At 36.8% G+C, this 22,060-nt stretch overlaps 1 protein-coding gene across 8 annotated transcripts in view; it reads right to left on the bottom strand.

Annotated features, from left to right (window-relative positions):
- Nucleotides 1-22,060, bottom strand: part of SBF2 (SET binding factor 2) — a 288,713-nt gene that overhangs the window by 162,283 nt on the left and 104,370 nt on the right. For all 8 annotated transcript variants that reach the window (XM_075094794.1, XM_075094793.1, XM_075094800.1 and 5 more), the window contains exon 3: nucleotides 8,830-8,967. In XM_075094794.1, coding sequence (XP_074950895.1) covers nucleotides 8,830-8,967 — 138 coding nt within the window. The remainder of the gene's footprint in view (nucleotides 1-8,829; nucleotides 8,968-22,060) is intronic.

Here is a 22,060-nt window from a genome sequence, read left to right on the forward strand (position 1 = left end):
CACCATAATCAGCATGCTAACTAAAATATGTTCAAAGCAAACAAATGGTAGTAGCTCTTCATGCATGGGTTATTTAACTTATTAAACTCTTCTGCTACAGAATGGTAGTAATAAAAATGTGTACAGGGTAATGAGAAGGCTGGACAAGTCAATGAAATTCACAGCAGTTATAAAGATGCACCAGGCATATTTGGCTCAGTTGGTCCTTGGACTGTAGAGATAGAGGAGGGACCACTCATCGAGATATTATGTATGCTGTGTTCCTCTGCTGTTCCCTAGACATTCACTCCTAACCATCCACAGAGACAAAATACTGTGCAAGATGTCTTTTCTTTCTGACCCAAAATAATAACTCTTATGTTCTTCCAAGCATTTAATGTATTTGAATGTATCTTATTTTGTGTTCACTGGCAGATAATAGTTTCAATATCACACTAATTCTTTCGATACCCAAATCACACATACAAAACGTACTAATACAGGGTTAAGCCTAAGTAAGACAGTTTATTAAATACAGAGGAAAAAAAAATCCATGAAATGATTACAGACTCATTTTTTATTCTCTTCTTTCTTTTCTCTCTGACTGAACAAATTTTAAGGACACAAAAGCCCCACATTTATACAAATCTAAAATATAAGCTGATTTAATTCCATTCATGGTTTCAGACTTGGCCTCAAGATGGTGAAATAAAGAAGAAAAGTAATTACAGCATCCATGTAACAAGCAAATAGCTCTTTTTAGCTATGAATTAATTTCATTTGCTGTAGATTTATGTCTAAGTCAAAAACATTTGTAGATCACCTGATGTCTGATAAGGGTTGATCTCACACTCCAAGTTTTCCCTCATGTGGCAGTGGACTAGGAAACATACCTTTCTGATTCCCACTCACTCACTTTCATAAAAGCTACTGCAAGTACAAGATCTCTACTGTCAGTTGCATTTTGCCGATACACGTGTTCAAAATGTTGCATGTGGAAAATCAGCACATAAACAGACTTTTTCATGTAAGCCACAATTTTAGTTTGAGAAATTATGTTAAACTTTTTAGTAGGAAAAGGTGACTGATTTAGTGCGACTTCAGTGAAAAACTGCAACTCATTTAAAGGCAACAGGTGTGGCAGCCAAGGAAACAAATGACCCTAGCCAGCTTTACTCATATGAACTTTATCTCCTTTTATTAAACAAAGATATTCATTGCTCTGATCTAGCCCTCAGGCTTTAAGGTTTCCTCTTGAACTTTTAGGAACCTAATTTTGCCACAACAAACATATTTTAAGATGTCAGCTCTGCTTCTAAATGTTAACATTTAACTTAAAAATCACTATCTAGCCAAAGCCTACAATTAGGAACGGAAGTCAACTTCTAAAGATGAAAATGACCTACCAAATAGTCCAACAAAGTTCTCCCTACTACTGAATGTAGTTGATGTTGAGGAACTTACACAGCCTGAGAACACATTAGCATTTGCTCCATCAATATGCAGCTGAATTATAGCACACAGGAACCATAATTATCTTTCCTCTCCTGTCTTTCCACCCCTATCTTCAGAACTTGGACATGTCCATCTCAATACTCAAATATGTATGCCCAAATCTGCCATTAATCAAAGGTCCAACGCTGAAGGCTCCTAGATAAAGCAACTCTGAACTGTTATCCAACTCTCCAAGGCTATCAGCTGTCCATCCAGTCTTCTGACTCCCTCCAGCAGGATCACTATGTCCTTCTGGGTCTTTAAACCACCTCTGTGGCAGGCAGCTCTGTGAATCGTGTTTGTTCGAGATGCCACTCATTTTCACACAATAGGACAATCTGGGCATGCTGACCATACGTTTGCGCTCCGGGAGCATATGCTACTGAAATCAGTGCATTTAGTTCTGATTCACGTTGAGTGGAGAAAAAGCAGGTTTATCTTCACGTCAGAGTGAGGAAAATCCATTTAAGCTGAGGAACTAATATGGAAGCTAGAAAACATAAAGCATTAGATGTGACTTTACCATTCTGAAGATGGAAGCTGGCAGGCATTATTTGAAACTCAAAGGAAATCAAATGTAAACAGAAAGTGAAACCTAGAGAAGGAAAGAACCTCTCTCACTACAAAACTTCACTCTAGTACTTCATTAAAACTGTCAAAACCAGTTTGCCCTATGCAAAATTTTGCACTGAAACTGCGCCAAGTCCAGCAAGCCCTTTGTTTTTCTACTAACTGCCCAGCAAAGAAGATTTAGAGACCATGCATGATTTCTTATTTTAAGAAAACTCATTTGAAGTTTGCTTTAGTAATCTCATGTGAATTGCTCATTTGGGATGGATCCCTTTCTTTCCATGTGACTTAGTCTCTGCAAGTCTTATTTGCAGCCAAATACACTCTTAGCTGGTTTATTAACAATCAAAGGCCAAAAACATTCAGCATCAATTCTTTTTATTTACTCTTCAGATTATATAAGCTCATGTACCCAATAAATTCTAACACATGTACAACAGTTAAAATAAACTTAGCTGACTGCCTCTAGAAGACAAATCTGCATTCTGCTTACAATCTGCTGTACTGAGCTAAACCCACAGGTGAATAGATCTACTTCACGGCTTGTCTACACACACAGAACCATACCACTGTAGCTAAACTTATACTGGAATAATTATACCAGCATAAAAGCCATTATCTTGATTTAACAGTTTCAAAACAGGATAATAAAACGTAGTAATTCACAGTAGGGATTCTATCAACTAAAAAAGAAAAGGACCAAAGATAGAAAATAACGCAAAGATCAGATTTATCAAATAGAGTGACCTCAAGTCTCTGTAACAGGTCAGCTCATTCACTCCCTAAATACTACTGACACTTTAGAGTGCTCATGGATGATAATAAGGAGTTTGCATTGCACTTTCCAGCATTACACAAAATTTACACCACAGGCATCCATTAGACATTTACCATTTAATGCACCTCACTTGAACACTCTAAAAGATGCTTATATGCGTGATCACCTAAACACACTGAAAAAGCTTTGGAACAAAAGTAACCTAGTACCCACGCTTTCCACCTTTCAGTCCAGCTTATGCAGCCACAGGCCAAAGCATATTTCTGGAGTAGGCCATTAGGCTATGCACACCCTGGAAGATCTGGCAAGTCCAAGATAACACATATGCAGTTGCCCTATAAATGCTGACATTCCACGGAGCAATAATCAAGAGCATTTAGTAACTGCTTTCAACATATTAATCTTGGAACCAAAGAATGTTAAAAAACTACAGTAACAAATCTTTAGCGAGAACTATGCATATGCAAACAGTAGTTTCAGAGCTTAGAATTACTAAATCTTTCTGAGTTTTCCCAAACACGGCAAACTTCATCCATGGATTCTACCCTTTCAAGCTTTACACATCTAAGGTGAGAAGACTGCAGAGATCTAAGCAACATAAGCAGAAGAAATGGTAAAAATCAAATTAACTTAAGAAAGCTGGTGATTCATACTCTATTTTAACTCCATCATATTTTTTACATAATACAGAACAGTATATCTGGAAGTACACCAAAGCAAAATTTTACTTGCACAGATTTTTTTTGTTGTTGTTGTTTAATTAAAATACAGTCAATTGATTTATTTAAATTGAGTACACAGAAACGCATTGAAAAGACTTTCAATGAGTTAGTGAACTAGTACTACTACTGTTTGATAGTCAGAAAAATTATCTGATCTCTACTAAGAAAGAAACGTCTCTGCTTAAAAGATAGTATCCCTCTATCCTGTGAGCTGAGACTCGGGGCCACTATGTAGACACAGCACAGGAGTAGAGAGGAAAAGGAGACCTTTACCCAGAACCAGGTTTTGCACCTGCAATAGCATGAGTTCGAACTGGGGATGTGTGTGCATGTGTGTGAATGCACAAGCCAGGGGATAAACATGACAGGAGAAATTACTGCCAAAGTTATTAGGAAGATGGAAGAATGTTTTCCTCTGTACAACTGTTCTCACCCTAACTGTAAATTCTGGTCTGGAGAGGGCCTTAAATGTATAAAAGGACACAAAAAATACAAGTCTATTTCTTATTAGAAATTAGAACATTAGCTGTAACTTTCTCTTTACACAGGAGCAGAAAAGAAATAAGGCATTACTTAAATCTCTGTGTGCTATCATACCATCCATTTTTCAGTAGATTTAGAAAGGTGACGATGTACTATACTAAACATTATTTTTAAATTTTGTTTTTGGGTTTTTTTCCACAAAATATGTTTTGAGGCATTGACAGTAAGAGGTCACTTTCAGAACAAATTTAATATTTGGGGTATTCACAAGAAGTTATTAAACATCATCTTAAGAATAACATGCTAATATAATATCTAAAGCGGGATCAGGTTTCACACTTCAAAAAGGGTACAACTAAACTGGGTGTTCTCATCCTCTGCTAAAAACCAAACTTCAGTGACTCATCAAGTGGCATATGCTTTAACACAGTAGGATCACCAACTCTCCGGTCCAAGCATAAAAATTAAAACTTCATGAAGCATGAAGTCATTTTGTTGGCAGTTTTTCCCTTGACTCAGGAAACATTTGTGAATGTTGTGAATCTGCCATTTTATGGTTTGGGATTTTTACAATTTCTTTTTCCTCTTTTTCCAAGGGGGCAGAAAGAGGAAGAGAACATGAACGGCAGGAAATGGGAGACTTGTGAATTACTACTTAATGTGCATTTTCCAGAGTGATATATTTAATCTTACCAACTTTGTGATTGCAATGTTTTAACATACATAACGTACGCCTAAGACACCACACAAGAATGCACAGTCTTGCAGTAAGATTGTTATAAACAAATGTTTGGGGTTTTGTGCTGATCTCATTGAGCAGATTTTCTGTAATGCAAGAAATGCAGTTGCACAGGCTCAGTTACTGGCATAAATCATGCTCTAATTTGTTGATGGCAGTGTCAGGGGGAGAGGATAAATTTCTTTCAAAGTGTAAAGCAACATACAATTTGACCATTAAGTTCCCAAATGATGTGAGTCAACATTTTCTAAAAAAATTCTATTTATGGTGCCTTTCCAAGCACTGTTAGTATAAATTATAACAGCATAACTGGTAAGAAGTACAGCTCAGTAGAAGTATCTGCTGAGTCAAAAGTATTAAATCAAGTCTTTGTGTACTAAGTGGTAGCATCCAGAAATTGCTGATAGAAATAAGAACCTCATTTTACCAGTGTATACACCACACAGAACGATACATATACGTGTGTGTGTGTGTGTGTGTGTGTATGCCTTTTTTGATGGCTAATAAAGTTACACAGAGTAACTGAGTTCTATGGGTGAATTCTGTAGATGTAAGTTATGATTCTTCTGAATACCCTTTGGCTGCTCAACAGCTTCCAGCTTCAGTCGCCAGAAATAAGCCAAGTAGACTATTTTTTTGATTGATAGGACAAGGTTTTCTTCAAATCAATGAGATTTCAATTGGACACCAAATCAATGATATTTTACGTCCACAGCACTGATCAAACTACAGTAATAAAAAAAAAGGCGAGGGGGGGGGAGGGAAGCTGTAAGGTACTGCGAGGGAAAATAGGGATGTTTTGACTTATTCTCTGCCTCCTAATTCCTGTAGATACATGCAAGTCAGTACGGCATCCAGCTTTAGTCACTGAAACATCTAAATGACACCTTAAGCCAGACAGAAACATAGATCAGACCAATCATGTGCTGGAGACACAAAAAGCTGGAAGGCAAAACCAGTGCAGTATCTCAGATTTCTTTACACTTTCTATTGGTAGGGACTTGAGGCAAGAGAGAAATCTTGCATATTGAATTGCTCTGAAACATATTAAGGAAGTCTTAAAATGACACCAGCTTTACCATTGCTAATTCATTATTAGACTGCCTCTAGTAGTCTAGAAATATTCCAAACTTTAGGCTCTCATTACGGTCATACTTTCAAACGCGTGATTTTAATCTCAGATGAGGAACATATCCTATATAGCTTTAACAGATGTTACTGGGACAATTAAATGAGACTAGCATCGTAAAACAGAACAATTCATGAAGGATTACAAGGCAAAGCTGTATCACCTGCATTCATAGCACTGAGTTCTATTCCCATATTTAATGGAATATCACACATCCACCTTCCTCATGAGTACAGATATGGAGTATTAGACTAAATGTAACACCAATCTTTTTGATATATTATCATACATTTATGAGAGATGATCACTAATCAAACTGACCAGCATCCATGCAGGTAAGTTCTGGGTCAGTTCAGAATGATAGAACAGCAACAATGCAAAGTATGATTCACAGATGTCAACAAATAAAACAGCATTTTCTTTTCTATCCAGAGGTAGGAAGTTGAAAATAGGCCATCAGCTGATTACTAGAGCCTGTGCTTTTCTCTGGAAAACTTGTTATGACATGCTGCTGCCAAGAGATTAAGCTGAATCCAGGGCTTTCAGAGATACCAGGGAGAATACTTTTTCCTGCAGACTATATAGCTTTTACAGTTGCTCTATTAATTTTGTACCCTAGGTTATCATGGGTACCACCTAGGTATACCACGCGAGTACAATCTCCTTACTTTTCAGGTAGCATTTATTTACAGATTATCCTGTGACAAACAGCTGAAGGAGGAAGGAAGGGAACCAGAATGACAGAAGTAGCCTTCTCAGACCCAGCTTGTTCAACTGTGTCAAAATGTTACTCTACTATTATGAAGGAGGCTCAAAAATAGTTTGATAGTTCTCTAGCACTCACAAGCTGAGAAATTAGGGTTTTTTCACTTTGCAGTTTAATTAACCACAGAAATTTCCAAGTGGTTAATTCCTGGTTTTTTTGGTGAAGGTGATTATGCCAAGCCAAACATCTAATTTGCTCTAATTGATCTCCAACCAATCTTGTGTACCAGCAAGGTTTATCTGGTGAAGGCTACTGGGAAAGAAGTAACCTTTCTTCTTGGAAATTTAACCTTACTTTTGTCTTAGTGAGTTATATCATGGGGGGGGGGGAAGGAAGAAAATTGAACTGTATTTAACTGTGAAACTACTGTCCAGCTTTCTTTTCAAGCCCTGGACACTGTTTCATGGACTGTTTGTTTAATGAGGCATGCATCTGAACGGTTAAATCAGTATTACTTTCATAGCCCAGTGCTTCATAAGCTTATGTTTCACTAAAGATTGTACATGTGCTGAATTCTTGTCTAATGACCATGTAACAGGGCACGTTCAATTATTCTCTTTGGGTTTTAGAAAGAAACAGGAAGTTTGGCTATAAACAATGCAGTCATAGAATAAATTTCACCACAGCAAGTTCATCTGAAAAATATGCATTCTTTACAACACAGCCAGGAATGGCATTATGAGAACCAACATCCTGCTGTGCACAGTTTCGGGTTTTGGGTTTTTTTGGTGTTTTTTTGTGTGTGTGTGTGTGTGTTTTTTGTTTGTTTTATTTTGCTTTTTTGTATTAGTACTTAGGCAATATAAGATAAAAACTTTTTATTTAACAGTGGATGCTTTGTGATGAGAATTACTTGAAAGATGTGGATAGTGAATCAAAAGCAGCTGCTAGAAGCCACAGGATAAATAACAAGTTTGCTAAATTTAGTATATGTTATGAAATACATAGAGTGGAGGAAGAGTCAACCCTTGTAAATTATTATCAGCTGGGAAAGAATTACTATAGAATATTTCACTCTCTACTTATAAAATAAAGGGAAGATGACAGGCATTAAATAATGACAAAATATTTAATAGATGTAACCAGGATTAGGTTGTGGTTTCATTTCTGCTTTTAACTCCTTTTAATAATCTACAAAAATATCCACCTCAACTGTAGCATTAATGAAATAGGAACAACTATTATTCTCTGGCTTCCAGTTGTGCCTAGAAAAATCACAATATTATTATTACTACACCATATATTTTAATTATTCTATAAACAGGATAACATTTCAACTCCAATATTAAATAAAGAGTGTACACTTGTATTATTAAAAGCATTTTCTTAAACTAGTCAATGTTACAGTTTTTCACTAAAAGAGCAAAAAAAATTACTTTACTTAGCCATATTAAGTAAATTTAATATATTTAATGCCAAGGTTTTAATTATTTTTTAATTTTCATTTGGGAAAGAAAATATTTAAAAACACAATGACAGTCCTCAATTACAGATTGGATTAGGTTTTCCCTAGGTTCTATCTTCTGAGGACTCCAATATTATGTCATAGCAGACATTCTGTGAAGTACTTTACATCAAATGGAAAGCAAAATGTCTATTTCTAAAAGACTGAGGTTGCTCAAAAATTATGAAATACATGTTTAGAAACAAACACTGCCAAGTAGCTGACACCCAAAATCTGACCTACCTAAAAACAAAGAATTATTCTATCAGTTTTAATATCTTGCCAATAAATGCACTTACAGAAATATGAACATACATTACAGCACACATGTACTTTTGTCCTGTGCTGGCCTGATACAGTTGGCCAGCAGAGGGAGCAGAAGTTAACAAACCTTTTTCCTAGAACAAAGATGAGAATAATTCATGCTATGTCAAACACGGAAGTAAATGGAGGGAACACCGTCTCAGCTGTCCCATTAAAAAAAAAAAACATGGTGGAGAAAAGGAAATTCTGTGAAGTTTTTCCGTTTAAAAAAGATAAAAACCAAAAACCACAAACAAATACATCGATCTTACCTTTGTGCAAAAATATATGCATTCCTGTATGACAGAAAAATACATCCTTACCAGGAGCAGCAAAATATTTTCTAAAGTTGTCATCTCTAACAGTAATCTATTGTTTCTAGACACCTTCTGAATTTTTGTTACTTATTGTAAAGTTTTTACCTGCAGGTTAATCTCTGCTTCGTAGAAAGTTAAGCAGGAACAGTAGTGCCTCTCTGAGTCTATATCAGTCAAAACCACCACAAAGAATGTTGGCTGTTTTCTCTCTTTTGAAAGCTGCCATCCTCCAGGCTGGCAAAACTAATGAGGAAGAAAGAAAAAAAAAAAAAAAAAAAAAGCAGAGAAAGACATAGAGTTAAGCAGTATTATCGATTGTTTTAAGAAATATGAAAAATATTTTTAAACAATATAACAGAACATGATCTAAAACAAGCATCTAATTATGTTATTTCATTTAAAGTGAACATATGTAAGGTTGCAAAATTTGGAGAAAATGGGGAAAACCCAATAGGTCTTGGAGTTGGTCATACTGATATAAATCTAGCTCCACAGACGCAAAGGAAGATATAATAAACTACGAACTGAAGATGTGTTCCTTTGAATTCATTATTCGAGATCATCTTTGCAGGGTTTAACACATAACAACAGGAATAAATTGACACGCTATGTAGGTTTCATTTGGATGACAGGTTAGAATTTAAAGCTAAAATTGTTCTGTCTTGGAACATCTCTGCAGTTTTTCTTTCTCCACTTATTTCTCCATTAATTTATCTAATCAAACATAGATATTCCACTTACACCTACTTACAAAGTTATTCAAGACTTACTCCTACAAAAGACTATTTATAGAGCAATATTTTTCACCCATTTATTGATTACCTCTATAAACTTCATTGTGAATACTGGAAATTTTATAAGAGGTCATACCATAGCAGGGATATAAGTTTTGCCACCTCTGTGAAAAATATGTTCAAGTTTTGTGACTTCATAATCTCAGGGACAAAGAAAATCGCTTGCTTCTCAGACTAAAGAGGCTGCGGTTCTCCAAATACTTCATATGAAGTTAGAATACCACATGTTCCCAAGCTCTTGCGGCAATGAGCAGACTAAATATGTGCAATACCTAAAACGTGTCAAATAAACCTAAATCTTTTCAGTATATTTCCTTCAATCTGACCAGGGGCATGGGTGTGCAAGTCACTTGAACTGAAGACAGCAATTCTGACCTCAGAACAGAGATGCACAAGCAGCATGACCAAAAAGAAAACTACAGCTGAAAAGCACAGGAAAAAGTGTATGTTTCTTTTCTTCTTTTTTAAATGACTGTTGTACATCATTGGTTAATAACTTGTTCCCAGTAGTGGAAGAGTGTGCTGAAATTCAGGAATCAGTTTGCTGAACATTCCTGAGATGGCCTTTATGGAATTTTGTAGTCACTGTGTCTTTTACTTAAGGCTGAAGTCACATGCACAAAAAATTCATCAGTACATTATCAAAATTATAAACTTGGAGTTTACATGGGGCAAAGGTAATAGCCCATGTATGCATTGGGGGAAAAACAACAACAACCACCAAAAAAACAAACGAAAAAGCCCAACCCGAAAAACACACCTCACCAAAACAAAAAACCACCCAAAACATTTCTAGAATTGTTAAACCAGAGGAACCAGAGAGATAGGTCAAAATCTCATGTTTCCAGCAATTGCTTCTTTCCGCTGCACAGCTGCTAAAAACTGAAAGAGCATGAAGTATGAGTTGTAAACAAACATTTACTACAGATTCATCTTTAGAACCTCTACAATAAAACCTGGGTAGACTTAGGTGAACAGCAGTTAAAATTCTGCCTCCAATATACAGTTTATTTTACGATCCTGGGAAAATCTTCAAAACCAAAAGTTTTCTCATGTTACATTCTTCATATTCTAGATAGTCAGCTTAACACTTCTGAGTTTGTATCTTTAGAAGTGCTAAGCACCCCCTCCTGCATCTGAGAATAACTGTTCTGAACATCAAAAAGTACTGAGAAAAGACATCCTAGTCATTCCAAACTAAGCACCCAGCATTAGTCCATGATTTTGATAATACTGACCTAATCTCCCTTTGGTTTTTGTCCCATATCAGTTAAAAATAAGAAGATACCACTATTGATCTTGCAGGACTGCTATAAAGATAATGTAATACGGTTGATATATACAGATGTTATTCCAAATGCATCATTAGAAAGTTTGACAATAAAATCATTAGAGTTCTGAATGTATTGCAGAGTTTAGGTGGTGCCTGGAATCTGTAGCTCAAATAAGATAATGACCTCAAAGTTCTCAACAGGTATTTGTTCAATGAGTTATGAACCAAAATGCTAAGAATGCAGTAAGATTCTGTTATTAAATAAAAAACTTTCCATTGTATACCAATAAAACTGGATCATCCATATAAGGCAGGTTGAATTAAGGTTGCTTATGTAGTCGTAGTTCTGGCACTACTTAAGCTCTGAATGCTTGAGTTCACAATCTTAACGGTCTTTCAGGTCTGCCAAGTCTACCTGTTCTGACGAGATCCTTGTTGCTGCCATTGACCTTTAGATTTACGGGTAATTTCCCATCTCATACCTAGAAGTAGCAATCTATCAGATTTCCAAGTGTCGAACTCCTGGACAAATGACCGTTCTGCACACACCAAACACCACACTACTAAAGGCACAGAAGAGCTGATATATCCAAATGATCCACAAACAACATATTCTGCACCCAAATGACAAATATGTGAGCTTGGGATGTGTGGCTTACACATAGCTGGTTTACACACGATATACACAGAACTACAGATTTTGAACTTTGAGGTATTGGTAGGTTCATTTTGAGCGTACTTTTTGTATTTATTTTAAAATAAAATGGACTTTAAAATAATTCTTTTTATTGTAATAAGCCATTATTACCAGGTCTACTACATAAAATTTATACCAACATCTCCCCTGTAAATTGGGAAACGCAAAAGGAAAACCACCAGCTAAACTTTTAACTATCAGAAGTGACTGTTGATCTAGGCATGCTGCACTCAATAGCAATCTCTTGATCTTTATGCATGTCTAAACCCTACTCATGTCAGTGAGAATTCTTCCCAATTTCAGAATGATCTTGTGTATAATGTATACTTTCTAGATTCAACTATTTTACTAGAGAACAACAATTAGTGTTTGTTAAGGAAAACAGCTGAAGTAGAGTACACCCACTGGCTACACAGAAAATCTGTATTTTCAAATAAACTGGAAGGATTTTATAAATACTGGAAGGAATAAATATAAAAACATTTAAAGATAAAGAAAACACGCTCCTCCAAGAAATGAAATAATGAATGATTCTCAGTTGCCTTAAAAAAGGTATTAAATATTAGTGTAACATTTGAAATGCAAAGAACATTGAGAAAAACTTTCCAATTTATTATAAATACAAGCTACTATCCCATATGATTACCAGCACAGTCTGGGGACAAAGAACCGGAAAATGTTTCCTTACCAAACCAGATGCTATACCAAAACAGACAAAAGCACCACAGTGAATATAATTCAAAGGTCACGTGCTTCTTCAGTAAACAAGAAAAAAACCCCAGAATTTTAAAAATTTACACATTCCCATATAGTTACACTTATTTGCCAGAATTACTTGAAACAGAACATAGCTTCTATCAAAGACACTGAAAATCAGAAAGAATCAGATTGTCCAACTCACTATTTATAGAAATAAGCCTCTAATGGTGGGAAGTGCTTTAAATTGACTCCTCATTACAATGGATTGCCTTCTAAAATGTGGTGCAGACATCCAGAAGTTGCAGTGAAGACTGTGTAACAGAGATCTAACATTCAAAGTGCTGAAATGACATTTCAAGCATTGTTTGAAAGTGCAGGTGTCTGCTGAAGCAAAGAACTTTCTCTTAATTATTCCCACAAACACTTTCAGATTAAACAAGAAAGCAGACAGATTTAAAAATTACACATAGTGTTCTAAACCGGCATAGCTGGGTTTATTACCTTTAAAAATTTTGTATGTCATCACTACAAGCCTTCTCTCTAAAGTCTAGATATGATTAAAGAATGTTTATAAGTGGCACGTGCTTCTTCTAATTTTTGTAAGCCAAAAACATCATCCTTGCTTGATTCATAAATTTGTTCCTTCTTTCCAACCCAGAGCCATAGCTGTACTCCTTGTCTTTGCCTTGTTCTTGTCTATTAAAATAGATCATTTGCATATATCAGCATATACCTTAGATACACTGTATACAGCTTTGGTGTCTACAATCACAGAATCGTAGAATCACCTGAACTGGAAGGGACCAATGAGGATCGAGTCCAACTCCTGGCTCCACACAGAGCAACCTGAAAGTTAAAACATGTATCTAAGAGCATTGTCCAAATGCTTCTTGAACTCTGACAGGCTTGAAGCCATAACCACTTCCCTGGGGAACACTCTAAAGTCTGTTGAAAAATTGAAGAAAATGTAAAAATAGTCACAATTTCTATTAAAGCACTGGAGGAATTAGGATGTAGGAAGAAGGCTTACTATATACTGTGGAAGTGAAGACTAAGTACTACTATTATACTGAACAGTAATTATATAGGGTTCATGTTTCATTAGAAAAAACTTCAGCCTTTTGTACCCTTACCATGGCAGAACTATATTATTTGCCCTCCATGTCTGTTGATCAGAAATTACTCATTTGCTGAATTGCATATTACAACCTTGTCATTCACCTCTGGGTAGATGCACCCTGAGCACAACCAAGTCCATAACAAAAACTTGAACCAATATTCTAGGTGGGTCTGTGTAGCTACAGACAGGAAGACTGCTCTCTCCACACTTTACACTGTTTTCTATATCAATGGCCTGGTCAGCTTTCCATCAGAAATCCACTCTCTCTGATGGCACTACCAAAGTAAAACGGGATAAAAAGCTTGTTCAGAAAGTTTACGACATGATCCATTCTTTGCAAGTCACCTGTTGAAAGCATTTTTTTAAGACTTTATACAGAACAGAAGACAAGGTCTGTGATAAACCATTACAGAACCCTGCACTTAAGCAATTTAAAAAAAAAATATTATCACACTACATATTTTCTTCAGAATATATTTTTGCACTTCTTTCTTGTTAAATAAAATCCAAAGCTATCTGGATGCACATAAGATAAAAACATTTTAACTCTATTGACAAGACTTGAATTAAAATATCCCAAATTGACTTTAGAATTTAAAGCATCTGGCACAGATATCCATCTTCTTTTCTAGTTTAACTCCTTCACCAAACATTTGATTCTCCCTTGCATCACTCTGGGCATAAAGTTTCATTTTATTAAATCTGCTTCTGTAGGCTTTCTTTTACTTTTCAAGTAACTGTGCTTTGTTATTAACATGTATCATCATTTCTACAAACCTCCCTGAAAATAAAGGGCCATGTTCTGGACGCTCTCTGAAGGAAGTTTGTTCCATCTGGACTTGCACAGCCTAGCACCAGCTGCTGAGTATTTCACCATTTCACCATTCACTTATGTATGGAATTTTGGCAAAGGGAATTTTCTTTTTCAGATGCATACCTCCACTTAAAACAAAACAAAACAATTACAATGCTCACTGGCATAATAAAAAAGCAATGTTATGAAGCTGTAAATCTGAGGAAATGCTTGGAGCTTTGGGGATATCTCTGAATATAAACAGAATACAAAATATACACTGATTTTTATAACATCTTCCTGCCTTTCAACATCTTGTATCTAAGAAACTTCATATTTATCCTTAGTCTAGTCTAAAATAAAACCAGTGCACTTAAAGTATACTCCAAATTATCTCCAAGTAAAAGCCTGTTTCAAGAGTTGTAGAATAATCTGATGATCAACTGTAAACAATTAAACTCCCTCATAAAGAAAAAAATAGCTTTTAGTCATAAAAGAAATAAGAAGGCCTTTTCTACACTGGAACACACTGAAATAGAGTTCCTCAAGACGAACCTTTACACAGTCACCTTGTGGCACCCATGAACTGCCAGTATGTGGCACAAAGGTGCACGCAAACCAGCTGCCCACCTCTCCAGCCCAGTCCAGTCAGAGGCTGGCAGGGTGCTGAAGCCAGGAAAGAGGTTGAGAAGCCAACATTCATATACTTCATTAATTTCTGACTTTCTAACCTATGACACCAGAGACAGAGGAAAGGCAAAATGAGTGCGAATACACAGTGTTCATTTGAAATCACGGAACTGCTTTCTCCCCTCAGCAAATCAAAAAAACACACTTAGGTGCCTGCACATGCTGGCGTCACTGGATACTACCTGCTTCATAGCCTCTCACACTGGAACTGGTTTAAATACTTTGGGGAATCACATTAGAAGCAGCAGGAGCATTGTTTATGACTACAGGTGATGTTACCGTCCAAGAAGAGTTACACGTGAATAACCTTTCCCCTCCTTGCCTGGGACAGACTCTCCCCACATACTCTGGACATTTCCACCTCAGTAGTCAGCTCCTTAGTCAAACATAAAAACCATGTCAAAAACAACACTTAGAAACACTTTCCCTCAGAAAAAAGGTCCTCAACCACATTTTTGGGCTTCTTAAGGCTGAAATATCTCTATGGCACTAATCCTGAACAAGTGACAGATGAGGTGTTCTCTAATTTGAGCTACAGATTAAAGTGACCCTCAATAATCAGTTGCTCAAGTTTGTCACAGAGATCGTGCAGCAAAAATCCAACTAAAGAAAAGTTAAAATATTTGGGAACATCTCAACTAAAATCAGATAATTCAACCTCAAAAACCATAGAGATGGAATAGTTTTTTATTGAAATTCATTAAGAACTAGGTTAACCATCCCCATGTACTAGTGAATATATAAGCCTGGGTGTACATCTACATATCCATATGAAAAAAGTCAGTTCTAAGTTCATTGCTTTGCTGTTTTAAAAACCTCATAACACTGTGTAGTTTAAACACCTTTCCACAATGAACTGCTATGCTGAAAGCCCAAACTTGTAAAACACATTTCTACAAGTACTATGTTCCTAGTTTGTCTTCTGAAACAATATTTGAACTGGCTTTTATAACAAAAACTACAACTACCAGGAAAACAGTTTCTTTTTCTGCTTTCAGAACACTTAACATCTCTATCCTAGTGGTTATTTTAAAAAAAAAAAAATAAATAAAATAAAACCACACACACAAAAAACCACACACACACAAAAACAACCCGCCAAACGATCTTGTGACTATTTCTAAACAAAACCAACCTAGACTACAGATGTGGTGATTTATTAATAACTATTGTATGCTAACACCTTTACTTCAGAAATATCACAGGAATAATTATGACATTCTGAATGGGGTTTTCTTCTCAAAATGAACCCCTGACATCTCCATTCTAATCATGTTTAGTAAGAAAGTCAATTTAGTATGCTTGTGCAAATAATTCATACTTTGGAGTTTTTCTTCATTTATTCAAACCATGCTCCCTCCTCTTGTTTTCAGCCAAGTGCCCATCAAGACAGTCTTATGGCAATTTAAAAATTCTGACACTCTTGGATGCAGAATCTTCTTTTACCACGACCCCCAACAAAACCCAACTCACCCACCGTGCTCTGGGCTCCTTCAGGCAAAAACAGTGAGACAGCTGTGGACAGTAACCAGAAATTCTCAGACACACATCAATATGTCAAACCAAATACAAATACATTAGGTGTCTGAAGCATATATTTTATGCCAGAAAACTTTTTTTAACTTTTTAGACTTCGACAAAAAGTTAATAAGTCATAAATTTTAAACTCTCATGACTTGGCAACTGAGATTCAGGAACACACAGCTTGCCTTCAAATTTTCCCTTACCAAGAAATGCTTGTTATTTAGCAATAACTGCTGCCAAATACACCATCAGTCAAAAGAATAATGAGAAGTCTAGATATTAACATGAAAGCAGAAAATACAATTTCAAAGCAGCAATAAATTCAAGTGAGGCATAACTTAAGTAAATTATACTTCAGTTGGAAGAATACAGGTCTATAGCAAAATAATTGTGTTTGATTATGAGACCAAAAAAAGACAGTATGGGTGGAAAACATCTTATATTTAGAATTTTCCTGAAGCAACTCTGAAAGAAGGACACTAAACAAAGAATATCACTATCTCATCAAAATAAATTCTTTCTTGGTATTAAATGCTTGTGCTTTAATTTTCAGCACAAAATGGATGAAGAAGCATCTTTGTCCCTCAACCTATTCAATAATCAGTGCTCATGAATGGTTTCCAGAATGCATTGTCACACTAAGACAATGGTTAATGTGGGGGGTTGTTTGTTTGTTTTTTCCTATTTTTACTGACCACTGTCTATACACTTGAGGAGACCTGAGGTATACAAGCCTAGAAAAACAGTTTCCAATTGGAAACATAAATTAAATATGTATGAAATACTCATTTATCAGTCAAGCATAAAATATTACCTTTGCCTAATGCATTCTTCTTTCTCTCCCTCTCTCCCCTGCCTTTTTCTTTTCTCTTTCAACAGTAGTTGCATTATGTTACAACAGCAGCCATAAACTTTTTCAAGTCTTTAATGATTTCCCAACTCATTATTGTGATAATGCTATAAACTATCTTTCAAAAGATATAGAGTATGTACAATTATAATTATTGCAGTGGCTGAATGTTAAAAAAATAGTACAGCAGGGTAATTAATGTACATCACTCAACAACTACAATTGGCACACAGTAAAGATCATAAATTCTTATTTGACATTTTCATGCTTAAATATTCCTCCAGAGGAATTGGTCTATGTTATATAAAATACTACTGTAATGCACAAAGTCATCATTATCTTATTTTTGTAGCTTACAGCTTCACAATCAGATATTAAACCACAATGTTAATACCCTATCCAGCCTTGCTGCCATGTTTGAAGATATATTCTGTTGCTCTCCATCAATTGTTAAAAAAACCAAAACCAAACAGCCTTGTATTAAGATTTTTGCATTCATGACTTTTTAACTCCTTAGAATATATCTGCCAGAGAAGGGTTCAAATACTCAACACTTAGAGAAAAAGTGCATGGGTATGGGTGTGTGTATAAGTATGCGATAACGCAGTGTATACTAAAAAGAACATTAATCCGAATTGACGGAGGCCTAGAAACTAAAGGCCTGAAAACTGCTGCAGCAAAACAGACTTAGATTTAAGAGATGCCAACTGCCTCAAGATGACAAAATACAGAACAGGAAGTCTTGAAATACACAAATTAATTAAAAAGTCAGAATTTGCTCTTAAAACAGAGCAGAAATTAACTAGAGCATATGCTTACAGAACAAACTACGAAAACGATAATATGTACCTTAAAACCCCTGAATAAAAAGCACTCAGTGCAAACAAAATTATAATCAATTTCTTTTTTGAATATATGCCTTCATAATGCAACTCTCAAACTCACTTTGAGCTCCAAAAAGGGCCCAGGAAGACCAGCAGAACAAATGACAGGAAAACCAGATCAATACAGGCAGAAGGCTGCAAGTTAGTGAATGTAATACCAGGAATCGCAGAATGGCAGGGGTTGGAAGGGACATCTGGAGATCACTTTGTCCAACCCCCCTCCTTGAGCAGGCACACCCAGAGCAGGGGGCACAGGAATACATCCAGGCGGGGTTTGAATGTCTCCAGGGAAGGAGATTCCACAACCTCCCTGCACAGCCTGCTCCACTGCTCTTTCACCATCACAGGAAAGAAGTTTTTTCTCCTGTTTAGGTGGAACTTCCAGTGTTCCAACTTGTGCCCACTGCCCCTTGGCCTGTTGTTGGTCACTTCTGAAAACAGTCCAGTCCCATCCTGTTGACACCCACCCTTTACATATTTATAAGCATTGATAAGATCCCCCTCAGTCTTCTCTTCTCCAGGCTGAACAAACCCAAGTCTTTCAGCCTTTCCTCATAAGGGAGATGCTCCAGTCCCATGATCATCTTGGTAGCTCTCCACTGGACTGGCTTGAGCAGTTCCCTGTCCTTCTTAAACTGGGGCGCCCAGAACCGGTTGCAGTACTCCAAATGTGGCCTCACTAGGGTGGAGTAGAAGGCGAGGATAACCTCCCTCGACCTGCTGGCCACACTCCTTTTAATTCACCCCAGGATACCGTTCACCTTCTTAGCCACAAGGGCATGTTGCTGGCTCACGATCAACCTGCTGTCTACCAGCACTCCCAGGTCCTTCTCAGAGGGAAGGGTTGTATGCTTCTAGAAGTGGCTCTCTGGGAGTTAGTTCCAAAGCTCTCATGCTTTACATAAAACCTCCGTGTTTTGGGGTGGGTGATACTCAACCTGCCCAGGATTCACCTAAATTCTGAATCTCACCTTGCCTGATATCTCCCCTCCGTAGACTGAAACAAACAGGTTTCCTGAGACTAAACCTACGTCATTTGGTCTAACCATCCTCTAACAAATAATGTCAGCAAAATGGTGGTACCATCTATCCCAGCGCATTATCATTACCTTTTTTTAAACCGTATTGGACACCAAACGTCAAGTTAAAATACATTATGTTCCATGGAATGTTTCATAGAATCATTCAGGTTTGAAAAGACCTCTAAGATCATCAAGTTCAACCATCAACCCAACACAACCATGCCTTCTAAACCATGTCCTGAAGTGCCACATCTACACAGTTTTTTAACTTTTAATCTACCTTAACCAGTCCTACTCAAAATTTTAATTTCAAATCCAAATACTGTTAACTCAGTGTGCCTGCAAGACCCGGAACACAGACAACACTCACCCCAACAAGTTTTCTGCCAGTTTTCCCCACACAGAGCATTTCCCTCCCAATGTCAACACTTACATCTAGTAAGGGGAAATCAAGGGAAAGGAGGAGGGGATGGTAGGCATGGGAAAGGGGCTTTTGGAAAGCCTGGGGGAGTTTAAATGGGTTGGGAGTCACCTAGCCCAGCATGAGCCCCTCTAGCCACGAGAATAGTAGAGTGCCTGAAAAGAGAGCACGTCCATGGCCACATCCTACAACCTGCCACCTTGCCAAATGTACATGCACAGCAACTGCTCCCACCAGCCACTGCGCTACACCTCACACTGCCTGCTCACCGTCACCCTGAAATTGATCAGTGATGCAAGAGACAGAGATAAATACAACAGTGCACTGCACCAAAAGCTTTATTCAGCTAAGGGAATTGAAATTAAAAATAAGCAAAGAAAATTATAGAAAGAGCGGTATGTTTCTGGTCAGATAATTTTGGGAATTTACCAATACTTATGTGTCTCGTGTTACTATTTCCCGTTTATGGTCACTATGAATTTCCCCTATTGCAGGTATGAGTTTCCACAAAGAAACAGAAGAGAAAGCAAATAAACATAGGAAAACAAAATGTGGCTAAAAATCTCACCAAAAAAACCCTATCTTCTCATGTGAGTGAAAGCCTAGGCTAGGACCTGAAATAAAATTTTCAAATTTACTGGATTGCAATATGAATGTATCCCATTAACGAAGTTCTGTACTTTGGCCGCTACTACAGAATTTTATATTTCCACGGTGTTAATTAAGAAAAATATGAAGTGTATTTCCTGTCAGCACTCTCACCAAGAACACAGTAAAATAAGTAGCATGGAAAGACAGCCGAGAAGTTTGGTGCTTTCCACTGAGTTTCCATTTCCTGTACAGAAAAATGGGACCAACAGTATGAGACATACTTGTCCCCTCTTTCTGCAAAACTGAGGCCTGTATTATAACCAGTGGACTACACTATAGGATATATACTATACTAGGCCACATGGTAGGACGTCTTTAATAGGTGTGGTACGAGAAACACCCGTATAAGAGTTTGTCTGGCAAAAGCTCCAGTATAAACAAAAAGGCTCTGTGCCACTGTAGATGCTTTCATGTGCACTGTTTGTATGCCAGTAAACCGCTATTTTGATGAATAGACTATTCCCTCAAGGTTAGTTTGCAGAATTTAGCAGTTTCTGAGCTACACAGATAATAAGAGCTTCCAAAATCTGTCAAAATGAAGCTTTAGAGAGGTCTGGCATTGAGAAAGCTTTTACTTCTAAGTTCCTATCTAATCACGGTAACCACTTTTCCTCCCTTTGGCATTTTTCCAGTGTACTCCATGTTCGGAAGACATCTTAAACTTGTTTTGCATAATCTCCAGAAGACTACAACTGGTATGTTCTCCATTCTCCACCACATGATAATTTAAAAAGAGCAAAATAAAGCATTAAAAGTTCTAGTTAAAATTGTATGTCCATAAAATGGGAGCATTATTCTGTCTTAAGATGTCACTGGAATACAAAACAATCTAAAAAGCAATATGTGAGATCCTTTGATAAAATACATCTTTTTCAAACAGACTGGCTCAAGTAACTTGCATGCAAGAGAAAAGAACTGAGAAGCTCTTCACCACTAATGTTAATATTCCACAAGTTTTCCAAAACGGGGAAATCCCAGGGGACTGAAGACTGCAGGCATTATCCCCATGCTTTAAAAGGATAAAAAGAACATCCATAGGAAATTATAGACTATTTCAGCACAACAGTCAACTCAGGTAAAATAACAGAAAGTAATTTCAAGCTGTATCACAGACAAAAAATCAAAGATACAAATAGAATGATGACTGGTATGTTTCTGTAGAAAACAAGCCATTAAAACAATCTGAGGGGTAGGGTAATAGAAATATAGTACGGCTAATAAATGCAACCACAACCACATGGTATACTTGGACTTTTTTCCCCCTCTTAAAGATACTTGTTTTGATGCTTTTTGACAATAAGGCTTTAAAAGTACATTGGATGACATTAGTACAGCATATATTCCATAGATTAAAAGACTAGCTTGCTGTCAGATGAACAAGATAACAATTAGCAGAGATACACACCAGTGAAGCCACCTCTACTGAAGAAGCATTATCTAATTTCCCACCCTCCTCCCAGCTAAAAAAACTCATTCTTTCCCATGTGTCATTACCGGGCAGTCACAGACTGCTAAGAAAAATCACTTTAGAACATGGTGTAGAGAACACAGAAGAGAGTTTTCCAAATAAAGGGGGCGGACGGGGGCGGACAGGGGGACGGGACAACCAAAAAAACCACAACAACAAAAAAAAACCCAAAAAACAAACCAACCAACCAACCAACCCTGGGGCTGGAAAACAAGTGTCATGTTTAAAAGAGTCATGAGTTTAAAAGAGCTCAGGTTTTTTAGTTTCTTGCACAGAGAGTTGAGAAGCACTTTATAGCGTAGTTACATGTAGATAAGGTGTTTGCTAATAAGAGGATTTCAGATAAGAGTGTTCCAGATCCAGTGAATTACAAGATCCAGAAGTCATCACAAAACTTCAAACCTCAAAATAAGGTGTCACTCTCTAGTCAGTGAAGGGGATGGAAAACTG

Source organism: Phalacrocorax aristotelis, chromosome 5 (assembly GCF_949628215.1).
Source record: "Phalacrocorax aristotelis chromosome 5, bGulAri2.1, whole genome shotgun sequence".
Classification (NCBI taxonomy): domain Eukaryota; kingdom Metazoa; phylum Chordata; class Aves; order Suliformes; family Phalacrocoracidae; genus Phalacrocorax; species Phalacrocorax aristotelis.